The sequence below is a fragment of the Amblyomma maculatum genome, chromosome 2 (genome assembly GCF_055883805.1).
Source record: "Amblyomma maculatum isolate TAMU_Amacu chromosome 2, ASM5588380v1, whole genome shotgun sequence".
NCBI classification, from domain to species: domain Eukaryota; kingdom Metazoa; phylum Arthropoda; class Arachnida; order Ixodida; family Ixodidae; genus Amblyomma; species Amblyomma maculatum.
In genome coordinates, this window is record NC_139345.1 from 108,782,881 (window position 1) to 108,799,924 (window position 17,044).

Sequence of the window (17,044 nt, forward strand, 5' to 3'; positions counted from 1 at the left end):
ATTGTTGTAAGGAGCGCCCTCCTTGCTTTACACAACAGCACAAAGAGGCTGAAAAACATTTTATGGGGACAGCAGCGCGTTATGCAAAGTTTCACATATCGGATGTAAAAAACCAGCGTAACGCAATGCGTCACTAAATCTTTCAAAGCTTTTTTGAAATATAATTGTTGTTCTTGTGGGCAGGTTCTCTGGGCCATGCTAGACATTTTGCAGGCACTGGCCTACTCTCTGGAGCTTGACCCCAACGAGACTGGCCAGGAGGTGATCGTGCCATTCACTCAATACTCGGTCACCCTGACCGATACCATGGAAGGCCGGGAGACCATCGTTCGGGATCTGGCCGCCCACTGCCAAGGCATCGTTCAAGAAGCTGTGAAGTGGGCACCTATAGCCACCCGGTCTCACCTCCAAGAGTACATGGTCACGAACTCGGAGTTAGTAGAAGCCCTCACGCAGCACACAGGCGTTGGATTGGCTATTGAGAGCATTATGTTGTTTGCCGGCCTCAACGCCACCTCCTCGCCCCAGTCAACATCTCTGCTGGAGCGATGGCCTGCCTGTGTCAAGAAAGACTACTCCGAATTCGTCTGTTCCATGGAGATTCGATGCCGGTACTCGGGTGAAGTTGCGGGTCTGCTCATGAGTTCCAAGAATACGGAGTACACCAGGAAGGAGCTTGCTGCCAAACTTCTCAACCAGCTACATACTAGTTGGAAGACATGCAACAAGAAGCTCCATAAACGATGCATCTTTCGAATCTGCGCTCTCTTGGTTAGTATGAAGGATCTCGATCGGAAACTCTTGCGAGCGCTGTGCTGGTCGCCCGTAGAGTATTTCTCGGAGGAGCCAACAAGGAACGCCATCTACTGCTGGCAGTGGTTCCTGGCGGCCAAGCCGGAAGAGGAACTGCGCTTCTTGCACGAGATGTCCAACGCATGGCTCGCAACCGTTGAACGCCAGCTCGGAATCTTCGCCAAGGACCCCGTGCAGACGGACCCATGTGCCGTAGGCGAGAAAAGCGATCTCAAGCCGAAGGCACCTTACATCGGCCCTCATGAGGTGTGGGTCAACTTCATCGTCGAGAAGATTGAGTCGGCTAAGTTCAGCAGCCAGGCCGAGATCGAGATCTTCACCAATCTCATCTACCGCTCCTTCTCTCCCAACATCGGCGAGGAGAAATTCAGCTGCCGCCACATTTCGGTAGTGGGCACTAGGTTCAACCTACTGAGCAGCGCCGTGTCCCTTCTGCAAAGTGACGCAGATGCGCTGAGTAGCCAGATGATCCGGAGTATCCTGCGGGAGCGCATCTACTCGGCCAGTCTCGACTACTTCTGCGGGCCTCAGCTTTACCCGACCGAGCGGGGAGGTAAGCTGCGAGAGAACATCCTCATGATGGTCAAGTTCTGGATGGCCATGCACAACGACAAGAAGTTTTTGCGCCGCACCAGCTTCGGCAGGGACGTCGTGGGCAACCAGCTGGTGAATCGCAGCCAGGGGTCCTCGATGGTGAGCTCGGCAGTCGAGAGCGGGGTCACGCAAGGGGGGTCGTTCCCGACTACACCGGCGGGCTGGCAGCCGCAAGGTTACAGCCAGCAGTCGACTGAGAGTTCTTCGACCACGCGGCAGAGCACGACGACGACATCTAGGGAGATGCGAGAGACTCCACTGGTAACAGACTCGGCGTACGCCAAGGAGTACCTGCGCAAGCGCTCACTTATCCTGGCTCTGCTGTCGGTGGAGATAGAGTTCCTGATAACGTGGTACAATCCACTGTCCATGGCCGATAAGGTAGTACCCGGCGAAGAGATCATCAGCGCATGGAGGAGTCAACACATTACGGAGAGGGGTTGGATTGATATGGCCCAATGCGCCTGGAACCTCTCGCCGGTCTTGGCGGTCTACCTGCCTAGCCGTTTCCGGTGAGCTCTCTGGAAAATCAAATGCTTTGTTTATTAGAAATAAACATAATGCACTTTTTGAGAGTATTACCATTTGCTTATCTTCAGCGGACGTGAATGTAAAAAGGCTGAAGCTTATCGAAACTTTTATCGATGCGTTAGTAGCTTGAAAACAATTATGGCTGTTGCATGAGCCTGATGCTGCAACTTCTGTAAGAAAACATATGCTGATTCGATGAACATGTGAGTGGAAACTGAGGTGTCATCCTGTGCATATAGGCTGTGCATTGGTTATATAGCTTGCCTTTGTCTTATCAAGCTCTTATTTTATCTTGATATCAGGTTCTGACTGAACATTCGACAAGCTGAGTATCCCATGACCTAAGACGGCTGACGGTAGAGAATCTTTTCATCTCAAGGAATAAGTTTTTCATCCGCGCTATGCACGTCAAACTCGGTTCCTAGGCGGAGAAAAATCTAACGAAGGGAATAATAAACGTGCGCGCAATGCTACCTAGTTGCCTTTAGAAGTTACCCAAAAACAAAAAGATGGACATACGTGTATAATACGCAGGGTTTTCTTTTTTTTTGTTCAAAACTGCTACGTTTCCTCAGATTAGGATCAGTCAAAGCATATGTGATTTGGCTTGCTTCGCGACTTCTCATGTTTTCTGCAAGTCTAAATTAACTGGTCGCAATCCTTTCAGGTCTTCCGACGCCCTGCGCGCCGAGGTTACCAGACTGGTGCAGGCCAATCCTGATCTCGTGTGCCATATGCCAGAGGCTCTCCAGTATATGATCACGCCAGAATTCGTGCTCGAAGACAACCCTGATCTGTCCTACCTACAGGCATGGGCCCCCGTTTCTCCTGTCAAAGTGCTTGCCTACTTCTCTCGCCTCTATTCTCCGCACCCTATCACCGCCCAGTACGCAATCCGGGTGCTGTCCTCATGTCCCCCGGACGTGCTTATGTTCTACATTCCTCAGCTGGCGCAGGCAGTGCGGTATGACACTATGGGCTACATCCGCAACTTCATCATCACGTCGGCCAACATTAGCCAGTTACTGACACACCAGTTCATCTGGAACATGCGCACTAATATGTTCCGGGACGAGGACGGCCAGGAGAAGGACGCCGACTTGTACGAGGTGTTCAACTCGATGATAGACACCATGGTGGCCAACCTGACGGGCAAGGAGAAGCTGTTCTACGAGTCTGAGTTTGACTTCTTCACAAAGATCACCGCCATATCGGGCGTACTGCGACACTTTCCCAAGGTGAGATACTGGGCAGCTGCCGTACGCGACTTTTGTGCAAATGGGGGAGCGGAGGATGCGGTCATTTAACTAAGCCACTAATGCAAGCGTGCTGTTTTCATAATCACGATACGAGGGGGTACCCAAAAGAAACCGAACTTGTATTTTTTTTAACCTATTTATTCACATTTTAAACATTCAATCGCCGTCAAAGTACTCTCCACTTACACTAATACACTAATACACTTGTCTATCTTTCATTCCACTTTTCAAAACCTTGTTTAAATTCATCTTTTGTGATGCTCCGTCGTTTTTATCCTTACCTCCGCAACATCAGCAAAACGCCTTCCTTTCATGTTTTTTTTTTTTATTCAGGGAAACAAGAGAGTCCCATAGGGCAAGGTACGATGGGTATGGGGGGGGTGAGGAACTAGGGTCATACCGTTTGTGGTCAAATATTGTCGCATAGACAAAGCTGTGTGAGCAGGGGCATTGTCATGATGGAGAAACCAGTCACCCGACTGCCACAAATCAGGCCGCTTCCGCCGCACACTGTTGCTAAATCTTTTCAAAACTTCCAAGTAGAAACCCTGGTTAACTTTCTTACCCCACGGAGCAAACTCTAAATGGACGACTCCTCTCACGCAGAAAAAAGAAATCATCATTGTTTTGAGGTTTGATTTCACCTTACGAGCTTTCTTGGGGCGAAGCGAAATTGAAGTCTTCCACTGGCTTGATTTTTGTTTTGATTCAGGATCGTAAGCATAGCACCGAGTTTCGTCCCCTGTGATAATTTTTGGAAAAAGTTTGGATAATTTTCGGACTCTTCCTTCAAAGCACAGCATGCTTCCATGCGACCTTGTTTTTGTTTAGCAGTCAGCAGTCGTGGCACGAATTCGGCAGCCATCTTTTTCTTTCTCAAATCTTCTGTCAAAATTCGCTGCACTTAACTCCAAGTCACTCCCGACAGCTCCACAGTTTATTCAATCACCTGTAGTCGATCTTTGTTGATGATTGCACGAATTGTTTCAACATTTTCATGTGTTCGGGCCGTGGAAAGACGACCAGAACAAGGTTGGTCATCAATTGACATTTCACCATTTTTGAAACGGGAAAACCACTCAAACACGTGATTTTTCTAAATAGCATAGCTCGTACGACATCTTCAACATTTCAAGAGTTTCTGTTACATTTTTTCCGAGCAGAAAGCATAATTAAACCGCCGCACGGTGTTCACAAAAATCAGCTATTGCAAAAAGGACACTCACAAAAACCGGTTGTCACTGTAAACTATGTCGAAGCTAGTACGCCTTACTTTCAGCGATGCCACTCGTCTGACTGACTCTGGAATGTTCACTCTATGCGCTCTTAGCGGCAAAACACGATACTACGAAAGCGGTGCCCACGAAAAACGTAGTTCGGTTTCTTTTGGATACCCCCTCGTACATGCATGATTGTGTCTGCTAAGCAGCTAAACATTCTACCTTAAAGGTCTCCAATAAACACTACGCGTGTATATCCAAAGACACAAGGGCGTTTGCATGGTGGGTTAGCAAATAGCTGCCCGCTGAGTAAAATTGAAGCCAGGTGATTTTATGCGAGAAAAATGTTCAAGCATTGATGTGCCATTTATTATTATTGTCGCCAGAATATTTTTGTAGGTATTTGCAAAATACGGCGGCTGTGGAGGTTGGCGCGAGCAGCCTTCTGAAAAGGAGCTCTTCGTCAATATCGTTATCAGTTTGAAATTCTTTTTTGTCGTCGTTTGCACATGTCTCTATGACAGGAGCACGACACGGCGGTTATAAAGTAGCCTATGTGGGCCTATATATATGGGCGCGATATCGCTACTGAGTGCGCTGTAGAAGTACGCGGTAGGATAGTTAGAGAAGATATTGGTAAGCTGTCATACGAGACGAAAGATTTGATTAAGAAACGCCAAAGTATGAAAGCTTCCAAACTAACAGACCAGATTGAACTGGAAGAGATATCAAAGCTAATCAATAAGCGTAAAGTGGCCGATATAAGAAAATATAACATGGAGAAAACTGAGTATGCTGTCAAGAACGGAGAAAGCCTTCAAACGGTGAAGAATTTTTCGTAGGCCAAAATCAGATGTATGCGCTAAGAGACAAGGCGGGCAATGTCATTACTAATATGAATAACATAGTCAAAGTAGCCGAGGAGTCCTATCTGATCCAAGTAGTCGGGACAATAATGAGATTGGCAGTAGGGAAAAGTCAGACGTTTCGCTAGTGACGAATGAAGAGGTTAAGAAAGAATTATGAAAAGTGGGAAAGCAGCTGGAGAGGATCAGGTAACTGCATATCTGTTGTAGGACGGGGGGAGGGGGGGGGGGGGGGGGGGTATCGTGCTAGGAATACTGGCCAGCCTGTATATGCAATGCCTGCTGTCATCGACTGTACCGGAACCATGGAAGAACGCAAGCATTATCTTAATTCATAAGAAATGGGGCACTAAGCACTAAGGCACTAAGGACCAATGAGCTGACTATACTTTACGTGTAAGATATTTACCAGGGTTATCGCTAATAGAATCAGGGCAACCTTAGACTGCAATCAAGCTAAATATCAAGCAGGTTTTCGGAAAGGGTACTTTACTATCGATCATATCCATACCATCAACCAGGTGATAGAAAAATGTTCGGAATATAACCAGCCCTTATACATAGCATTCATTGATTACGAAAAAGCATTTGACTCAGCTGAAACCTCGGTGGTGATGAAGGCATTGCGAAATCAGGGGTAGACGAGTTGTATGGAAAAGTACTGGAAGATATATATAGTGGCTGCACAGCAACCATTGTTCTGCATAAAGGAAGTAACAAAATTCCTATAAAGAAAGGTGTTAGACAAGGAGGCACGATATCCCCATTTCCCGGTTTGGTTAAAGGAAGTATTCAGACATAGAACGGGAGTAGTTAGGGATAAGGGTAGATGGATAATACCTCAGTAATCTGCGATTTGCTGATGACGTTGCCTTGCTAAGTAACTATGTTGATGAACTGCAAAGAATGATTAATGACCTATGCAGGTAAAGTAGAAATGTACGCTTGAAAATCAATATGCAGAAGACTAAGGTAATGTTCAACACTCTCGGGAAGCAACAGCAGCTTACTTCAGGTAGCGAAGCACTGGAAGTAGGAGGCGAATATGTCTACTTCGGACAGGTAGTAACCACAGATCCGGACCATGAAAGGGAAATAAGAATAAGATTGGGATGTAGCGCATTTGGGAAGCACTCGCAGATTGACTAGCAGCTTACCAGTATCGCTTGAGAAGGAAGTATGCAACAGTTGCATTTTACCTTTACTCACCTATGAGGTTGAAACGTGGAGGCTAACGAAGAGGGCTCTAAGTTGAGGACAACGCAGAGGGATATGGAACGAAAAATGGTAGGGCTAACGTTAAGAGATAGGAAGCATGTAAATCAAGAGTAAGAAATGGGCATGGGCAGGACATGTAATGCGAAGAGAGGATAACCGATGGTCTCTTAGGGTAGCAAACTGGATTCCAAGGGGAACAAAGCGTGGCAGGGGGTGGTAGAAAGGTACGTGGGTGGATGAGGTTAAGAAGTTCGCAGCTGCGGTCAAGTGGATGCAGCAGCACAGGACCGAGTTAATTGTAGGAATATGGGAGAGGCCTTAGCTCTGCCGTGAGTATAGTCCGGCTGATGATGATGATGATGATGATGTGACGCTGTCGGTGGAAAGGCGAGTGGGTGATGTCGAGGTCACCAGGAGAGCTCTGCCTAGGAGCCACTGCTGGAGAAAGGAAACTACTCGGAGGCCGACATGGTGTGTTCACGAAAGAAGTTCGAGTCACCCTAGTTCGAAGTAGATGTTGCGGTATTGGCGACTGTAAGTGGACCTTTGGCAATTAAGCTGGGCAGATGGACTATCAGTGCGCCTTTGGGGCTTGACCATTGGCGTTACGTGTATATGCTGTGTGGCGGGCAGGGGCGGCGTGTATCCAATGGTGAGGTGGCGTGTTTAGAAAACAAAAGTTGGAAATTGGAATAGACCATTTAGTCTTGCTATGAAGAACTTTACACGAATGCCTCGTAAGGTAAGGCGGGTTTCCAACACATCAACATTTTTGTGAACGTTATTTTCTTCAGCCTCTCCTAAGTCTGTTGGTGTGGGGATATGTTGTCGGGAGCTTATGTTACGTGTGGCGCAAGGACGGAGCCGGTCGTCACTACTCTGGGCAGAGAATAGCGACAGCCGTCAGTGAGAAATTCACGAGAAGCCCATTGCTTGCTGTAGGACATCTGTTCGGGGCAAACCATGCGTGAATGCATACCAAGGCGCATAATCATTCGCGATAGCAATCTAGTCGCTACCTCATTGAAACATCGAAAAAGTTCCTACAAAAAAAAAATGGTTGCAGAGGACCGGCAGACAGCAGGAGTGCTACTCTTCTGACGTGGGCAAAGGGGACAATCGGCGAGATAATGAAATATAAACTAGGCTAAAAAAGAAGTGCCTGGCGCTAAAGTACGTCCGCGACATCCAGTGGTGCTCGGCTGTCAGGAAATTGTTGACTATTCGATGAAGAGAGGAAAGTAGCTTTTGGGGGAATGGCGATCAGTAGCCAAAGTCCATCAGAGCAGAGGCTGCTGCGTTAGTGAACGCTCATCTCGAGTGAATAAAGTGCCAGGTATGGATTCGGATTAATGGCGCTAATGCCATCGATGTTGGGTCGTACGGATGAGTTCTGGCGCTGTTCGTAGGCGATATGGAGGAATTAGAGACGAAGTGCCAGGATCGAATGGCTCCATACGATAGTTATACAAGCCGTCAGCGTCTTGTTGGAGACACTCTGAATTGTAGATGAGAATATACGAGTATTTGCGGAGAAGCAGCTCCCTTTAAACAAGTCGGCGTAGGGTACCTCTTCGTGAAGAAAGCGAGCATAGTAGCATAGAACTGAGAAGGAACGGCCGAACAGGGCGTGAACTTAGAGAGAACCCAGACATGGACGAAGCACACACTCTCAGTAAGAGAGTAATGTCTCCTGTATGAAAAGCGCACAGCGTCAACAGGAAGTCGGTCCTTACGAAGCAGTGCACATTTGCCTTCCGTCTTGATGAGGTGATTAATCTTATTGTTCAATTCATTATTTCATTTGTTTATTAACACTTGATCTTGCAGGGTCCCGAGCGTAAACGGGCGTGCCTGTGCGAGCTGTCCAAGATCAAGGTGGAGCAGGGCTCGTACCTGCCCTCCAGCCCTGAGGCCGTAATCGTGGACATCGACTACGCGTCAGGGGCGCCTATGCAGAGCGCAGCCAAGGCGCCCTTCCGCGCAAAGTTCAAGGTGCGCACAGTGGGCATCGAGAATGTGCAAAAGATCGCCACAGCCGGCTACAAGGATCTGCGCGATGCTGGATATTTCAGCGCCTCGGATCTGCGCAGGGAGCACTGGCAGGCCGCCATCTTCAAGGTATCGAAACCATTTTTTCCCTTGCATTATTGGGTTTTGTATGGAACCTTTTGTCTTCGCTAAGAAACGCAGTTATCGTACAGGTACAAGAAAAACATAGGGCCAGTCCTTGCCACAGATCTAGCCTACTCCGGTTTGTTTAGTCCAGTGATGCAAATCTGTGAATTTTATTAACCACTTATGGAATAAGTTGCATTTATGAGTAGTGCATTAGCAGATGCAAACCTCTCTAGGATGTACGAAATAAGAGCTAGCTGAATCGATGCGATGGTAGCGACAACTGTCTGATTTCACTCATTCGCATAATAGATTGTTTTCACCTGTACAAGTGCGGACTACAGCCATTGACTGATAATAATCCTACTCATTTGTTGGCGCTTGCGTGTTTGAGATACCGCTACTAGCGATATAGCACAACCGGTGCTAAACGAGTAAAGTGCTTAAGCAGTGCGCAAATGCTTGATAACAGGCAATATATTTATAAGCAGTAATTATTTATTTTTAGATTACCCTCTCGAACCCAACTTGCCTGTATTTCGATACAGAGAAGATTGCTTTGAAAACTTGGCTGTACACCAAACTGTAGATTTTTAAGGTAGCCAGCAGCTCATTTGCACTACCCGTAATTATATGTATGTTCTGTTCCCAGTAACGATTACGCAGATAAAGTTTTGTTACGTGAAAACTCAATGTATTTACAGTACATTTACAGCACAGCTGCAACTGACATAGTATACGAGCAGCAACACGGAAACAGTCCCACTTCATCTTCATCTCTTTGTCCCTTCCGCGAGGCTAGGGAAGGAAGCACTTTGTCTCGTCTTCTCGTAACATGACCCCGCTGTGTAAGCGCCGTCCCGGCGCTAAACTGGCAAAGAAGGCATGAGTTCGTATGGCTTCAGGCGGGAAACATGGACGATGTCAGTAGAAGGTCAAGAGGAAGAGGGCGTGGGCACAAGAGGGGCAAGTTTCATGCGTCACATCGGCGACTTTGCGCGCCACCCGATAAGGGCCTCTGTAAGGGGACAAAAGTTTCTCCGAGAAACCAACGCGGCGTGCAGGCGATCATACAAGAACCAAGGATCCAGAGTCATAGGATACGTGGCGATGTCGTCTATCGTTAGCAGACTTCTGGGAAGTTTGAGTGGCGAGGAGCCGAATACGGGCTACATGGCGCGCTTCAGTGGCTTGAACAATGGCGTCATGTGCGTAGGTGGTTATGGTGCGGCCAGCAGGCAGGACCAGCGTGTCCAATGTAAAAGCGGGGTTCCTGCCAAAGAGCAGGGAGAAGGGTGAATAACCCGTCGTGTCGTGCTTGGAAAAATTATAGGCAAATGTCACATATGACATCCCAGTCGTGGTGGTCAGGTGATACGTATACATAGATAACATGTCCGTTAGTGTGCGGTTAAAGCGCTCGGTAAGGCCGTTGGTCTGGGGATGGTACGCGGTCGCGAGCTTATGCTTTGTAGAACATGAACGCAGGATGTCTTAAGTAACTCGGGACAAAAAGTAGCGATCGCGGTAGGTGATGAATTGGCGAGGAGCGCCGTGGTGCAGAATGACGCGTTGTAGATGAAAGCGACATAGCTCGTGGGTAAACCTTGTATGATGGCGTAGCGTGTCGCATAATCGGCTGCCACTGCAATCCATTTGTGACTTGACCGTGGCGTCGGGAACGGGCCAAGAAGGTCGAGCCCAACATGAGAAAACGGTTGCAGGGGAACATGAATAGGTTTGAGAAGGCCAGCTGGTGGCCTCGATGTTTTTTTCCTACGCTGACATGTGTCGCAGGCTGCGATGTAGCCCCGGATGCTGCGGTATCCAGGCAAAACAAAAAAAAAAAAAAGACATTGTACCCTGTCGTAAGTGCGAGACACACCGAGGTGGCCAGCTGTGGGCAGGTCGTGCAGTTCTTGAATAACCGAGCAGCGGAGCTTTTTGGGAATTACCAACGGAAGAGGAGAACCGTCACTATGAAAGTTTCTGCGATAGAGGACACCATCCTGCGCAACAAAAAGCTGCATAGAATACGATCTTCCAGATGTCAGGTCCTCAATAATAGATCTTAAAGATGGGCCATTGCGCTGATCGTCTCTTATGTTGGCGAGATTAGAGAGAGCGAAGAAGCAGGGAATGGTGTCTGTGTTACCGAGATCAGGAGCTCTACAGGATAGCAAGACAAACAGTCGGTGTCTTGTTGAAGGCGCCCCGACTTGTACACCAACGAGTATTTTTGAAGTCGCGGGGCCCAGTGACCAAGACGACCGGAGGGATCTCTCAGGGATGACAACCAACAGAGCGCGTGATGGTCATTTGCAACTGAGAAAGAACGGCCGAATAAGTAAGGTCGGAATTTAGCGACCGCCCATACAAGGGCGAGAAGTTCGAGCGCAGTAATCGAATGATTGCGTTCGGCGTTGGAGAGAAGGCGGTTAGCATAGGTATGCGATGATGCGGTCTTTGCCATGGGGGCGCTAGGGCCAGCACTGCACTGATTCCATATCCGTAGGTTCAAACTTCAGTAGAAGCTAAGGGATCGAAATGAGCCAAGACGGGGGGAGACGTAAGTAAGCTTATAAGCATTGAAAACGCACCTTTCTGGTCAGGGCCCCACGGGAAAGCGGCGTCAGTCTTAAGTAGGTTGGTGAGAAGACGAGCGATACGGGCAAAATCTTTGATGATGGTTTCCGTGTTGCTGCTCACTGCTATGCCAGTTGCGTCTGTGCTGTAAATATACTGTAAATGCACTGAGTTTTCACGTAACAGTATTACGTGATGCCAATAATTTTCAAACGAAAAACAACCATAAATTTGAGTTTTGAAAACAGCGGACGCAAGATACTAAAAGGCACTTTTTTTGTTCGCTGCTCCTTCTAGGAGCACAATCCGCATGCACTCTGTTAGGAATGCCGGATCTAGTATTGTAGATATCAAACTAACAGAAGTGTTTCTTTCGCTTGGTCGCGATTTTGTGTGTGATTCTTTCTTGATTCTCAATTCGGAAATATTTTCACCTGTACCGGGGACCTGCGGTTATGCGTTATCAGGTTTTGTTCCTCTCGTGATGTCCCTCTTATTACCGGCAGCAGCTGTCTGTGCCGTTGAGACTCCGTTATGAATATTAGGCCTGGCGTATGTAAGAGACGTAAAAGATAAAGAGCATAAATAATGGCCCATTAAGGATGAAATTTAAGCTGTTATAACCGACTCTACTGACATCACACACACACACACACACACACACACACACACACACACACACACACACACACACACACACACACACACACACACACACACACACACACACACACACACACACACACACACACACACACACACACACACACACACACACACACACACACACACACACACACACACACACACACACACACACACACACACACACACACACACACACACACACACACACACACACACACACACACACACACACACACACACACACACACACACACACACACACACACACACACACACACACACACACACACACACACACACACACACACACACACACACACACACACACACACACACACACACACACACACACACACACACACACACACACACACACACACACACACACACACACACACACACACACACACACACACACACACACACACACACACACACACACACACACACACACACACACACACACACACACACACACACACACACACACACACACACACACACACACACACACACACACACACACAAAAAGAAATAGGGCACATTGCGATTTGCCTGGTACAAAATTATCAGCGCCATTGCGCCTCATTTACCGCTCGGTGTCCTCAGATTCGAAGCTCTACTTTTTGTGCTGTTCTCGTATACAGGTAGGCGACGACGTGCGACAGGACATGTTGGCGCTGCAAGTGATTTCGCTCTTCAAGAACATCTTCTCCATCGCCGGCATCGACGTGTATCTCTTTCCGTACCGAGTGGTGGCCACATCGCCCGGCTGCGGCGTCATCGAGTGCGTGCCGGACACCACGTCGCGGGACCAGCTGGGCCGCCAGACGGACATCGGCATGTACGAGTACTTCCTGCAGAAGTACGGGGACGAGACAACGCGCGGATTTCAGGAGGCGCGCAGCAACTTCGTCAAGAGCATGGCCGCCTATAGCGTCGCCATGTTCTTACTGCAGGTGCGCACATCTTTGTCTCCGCGTCATTCAAGTGGTACAAGCGCGAACTTATGTAAAGAGTGCACGCTGATTTGTTTTTGTTTGGTTTGTACAGTTTAACTTTCCAAAGCAACTCGCGCTATGAGCGACGCTGTAGTAGAGGGCCGCAAAACCTTTAACCACCTGTGGTTGTTTAACGTGCGTTGACATCGCGCAGAACACGGGCGCGTTGCTTTTCGCCTCCATCGAAAAGCGGCCGCTGCAACCGGGTATTTCAATCCCGCATCCTTGGGTTGAGCAATCGAGCACTGTAACCACTCAGCCACCGTGGCGGGAGCTGTTTTAAGTGGAGGCGTGGCGCAAGGGTTCAAGACGGAATTAAGAAACAATGTTGCCAAGAAAAAGGTGACCCTGTCGCACCTGCAAATTTAATCCTGGAAGTCAGTGAATCTGACTACAAGCCTAATAGCGAGCTTCGTTCACTTCTGTTAGCGCGACTGCATTTCATGACTAAGGGGCATGACACACCATGTCCTCACCATGCGTATACTTTTTTTCTACGACGTGCTCTAAAGTGTGTGTCACATCCCCCTTTGACGCTATAATCTTTCATATTACATTAAGGTTAGATGCAAAATCGCTGTATGTTGTGCGATGGCGGCGGTGCACGTTCTCATAAATTTATCCGGAGACCCGTACTTCGGCATTTCTCACTTCTTGTGCTTTTCGGAACTATCAACATACGGTGTTACACTATACTGCGTGGTACTGTTCCGTACCACACCGTATATGGCACCATATCATATCATGCAGACTACACTAAACTAGACCAAATAGACCACTCCATACCACACCTCTGCGCACCGCGCGACATTAAATGAAATCGTATTTTTTCATGCTCATCAGGAGCATGGGCATCATACGACCTCTCCCACTGCTGCCTAAAATATAATCCAACGGTGTCTATTTATTGCTCATATATGCACTAAAGCTGTGGGACAAAGAAATTTGTAACATAATTGGCTTGTCTGGTTGCAGCTAATAAGTAACTCATTGTGGTTCCACTGCTTGTGAAGGTTTTTGAACACTGCATAAATTGTCGCTCCGGTAAACACCGAGAGTGCCGGTGAGCGCATGAGAATTTGGTCAGTGCTTGTGAATTTGGCTCTTGCAAAACAAGACCTACTTACGGCCTAATTTTATGTAATTATTTTATCACCAGGTGAAAGATCGCCACAATGGCAACCTCCTGCTGGATGACGATGGCCACATCATCCACATCGACTTCGGCTTCCTCTTCGAGAGCTCGCCAGGGGGCAACATCGGCTTCGAGCCAGACATCAAGCTCACCGAAGAGATGGTCATGATAATGGGTGGCAAGCAGGAGGCCGAGCCGTTCAAGTGGTTCACAGAGCTGTGCGTGCGCTGCTTCCTGGCCGTGAGGCCGTACCGCGAAGACGTGGTCACGCTCGTCTCGCTCATGCTCGACACAGGGCTGCCGTGCTTCCGCGGACAGACGGTGCGCTTGCTGAGACTCAGGTTCGCGCCTACGGCCACCGAGCGTGAGGCGGCGGCCTTCATGATCAAGATCATAAATGACTCGTACCTCAACATCAGGACGAGGACGTACGACATGATCCAGTACTACCAGAACCAAATCCCGTACTGAGATCCGTGCGAGGATGTGAGAGTCGACACGAGGCCTCATTTTATTGTTCGCCTGTAATGGTGACGTCACCGACGTTTTACAAGATCAATACCAGGACATGACATAAAACTTCAAGGGTGAACATCAGAAAAAGCAGGGGTGAAATTTGCAGGCTGGGAACGTGAGCATGGCGCCCATGGCCTTGTGACACCTACTTTGACCAAGACAGGAAAGGATAGATTGTGAGGACGTCAACAGAGTGCGATCGGAACGACCCGGAACTGCTCGCCGAAGATCGATGAGACAATGTTCCGCGCGGCCTAACTCAGTGGCAATTTTATTTAATAAGTATTGAATTGAATATTTTATAATTGAGACGGCCAAAACCACGTTGTTCATAAATTACAGAAATTACGAGAATCTCAATTTAGTACCAGAAATAAGAACTGACATCCGTCGTTCATAAATTCCAAGCATAAACTTAGATCTAAGTGTGAAGGCGCGCCGAGTATATGACAACGTCTCTTAGAAGGCGTTGAGCTTGGAACCGATCTTGTCCTGGAGGTTCCTTGCGCTGTGCCTCATGTTCTCTGCCGAGAGCGCCCCGACAATCGGACTGTTGGCAGCCGGTACAACAACGCTACTTAGTATATCTAGTACATCTTGGTGCGATTAAACTCACCATGTTACTATCACTGTATGGGAACCTAACAACAATGGCTGTCGGCAGCTCAACTCTGCTGCAGTGACAGCTTTTGGTGTTTCGAATGGCATGCAGAAGATTAGGCAAGTGTCACATTCGTGTATTAAGTGTGAAACGTTTACCTCCTTGGGACTCATTTTTAGCTGCACCCTTCATTACAATGCATGTTGCTTATTCGTTGTACTGCATTGTAGCATTGACATGTGGCAAACTTATGCGTCTTTGTAGTTACAGGTACCTAAATGCTTTCTTCACTTCGCTTTAATCCCAGAGCCTACGTTGTCTAGCTTGTTGCAAGACAGTTTACGGGGCAATTTTCTTTCAGGGACAATGATTTCTGCTCCCCGAGCACCCTTAGCATAAGTTCAGCGGAACGCATAAAATCGTGCACTACTAAGTCCGTGATGTCAGCTGTTTGGAGCCACGCAGGTCTTCTAATGTGAAAAGATTCGGGGAGTCTAAAAGCGCCTTCACCAGTCTCATGGTAGGGATCGATGCTTTTTTAGCAACCTCGTATGCCGTTGAATTCCTTCTCTGCAGTCCAAAACTTCTGTTCAGAAAATACTCTTTCGTGGAGCGCCTGCAAACAGCGGCTGCATGCTTGATCTTTTAACAGCGCACGTACAATAAATTAGGTCACGCATTTGCGCGCCTGTTTCTCGTCTCCGTAGACCTCTGGCACCGCATAGTTACACACGCGCACACGCACGCGCACACTCGCACACGCACACGCACACGTGCGCGCGAGATTAAAGCAAGACGTTCACACCGATGATTCGCATCATCGGTGGTGTGAACGTCTTTAATTTGTGTGTGTGTGTGTGTGTGTGTGTGTGTGTGTGTGTGTGTGTGTGTGTGTGTGTGTGTGTGTGTGTGTGTGTGTGTGTGTGTGTGTGTGTGTGTGTGTGTGTGTGTGTGTGTGTGTGTGTGTGTGTGTGTGTGTGTGTGTGTGTGTGTGTGTGTGTGTGTGTGTGTGTGTGTGTGTGTGTGTGTGTGTGTGTGTGTGTGTGTGTGTGTGTGTGTGTGTGTGTGTGTGTGTGTGTGTGTGTGTGTGTGTGTGTGTGTGTGTGTGTGTGTGTGTGTGTGTGTGTGTGTGTGTGTGTGTGTGTGTGTGTGTGTGTGTGTGTGTGTGTGTGTGTGTGTGTGTGTGTGTGTGTGTGTGTGTGTGTAACTATGCAGCGCCAGAGGTCTAGGGAGTCGTCTGGCCATCTAGCCCGCTCGCAAGTACTACTGTTGTTTCTTGATTTACAGTCATCAAAAAAATTGCATGGACCACTATACAGCATTCGCCTAGCTGAATAAATTTACCTTGACGCCTAAGCTTGCGTGTAGTACTCACTTGCCCATAATCTACTTACTCATTTAAAACACCAGTACTTAAAATGTGTGTGCAGAGTAGCCAGGGTGGGCCGGGATGCCAGCCGCAACGCTACCACCAAGGCACTAATCAAGGGTTCAGTTGTTAGAGAAATGAATAACGCGTTAACGTTAGTGTACTCTGGAACCTGATATAACTAGAAAAACTATGTGAGTTTAGGTTCACTACGGGTACCTTATTGTTACTGGTCCCCCTACACAATTAATAGGTCTTTTGTCCAATTATGCAGTGCAATGAAATGACTGGGTGGAAAAATAACTAAAGGTATAAATGAGAATAGACATAAAAGGCGAAATGCACTGGTAGAGATTAAAGAGCGTTGGTAAACGTCTCCCTCCGAGCCCCACATGCTCGCCTTAAGGTATAAAAAAGTTCCCGTAAATTATTCTGCATGGTCAGCTGTGATTGAAACATTGTGAATAATTGCACGTTAACACGTGACCAGCTGTTTTCGACTATAGTTACAGGAGCTCAGAGCTCGAGTTTGCCAGCGGGATAGCAGAGCCTTTCGTCCCCCTTGATGC

At 47.9% G+C, this 17,044-nt stretch overlaps 1 protein-coding gene across 1 annotated transcript in view; it reads left to right on the forward strand.

The window, feature by feature from the left end:
- The window catches only part of LOC146199529 (phosphatidylinositol 4-kinase alpha-like), a 30,284-nt gene extending 14,680 nt beyond the window's left edge, over positions 1-15,604 (forward strand). Inside the window, exons 9-13 of the mRNA XM_084595039.1 lie at positions 184-1,919; positions 2,606-3,176; positions 8,332-8,622; positions 12,501-12,812; positions 14,014-15,604. Of these exons, the coding sequence (XP_084451165.1) occupies positions 184-1,919; positions 2,606-3,176; positions 8,332-8,622; positions 12,501-12,812; positions 14,014-14,460 (3,357 nt within the window). The 3' untranslated portion in view covers positions 14,461-15,604. The remainder of the gene's footprint in view (positions 1-183; positions 1,920-2,605; positions 3,177-8,331; positions 8,623-12,500; positions 12,813-14,013) is intronic.
- The last annotated feature ends 1,440 nt before the right edge of the window (positions 15,605-17,044 follow it).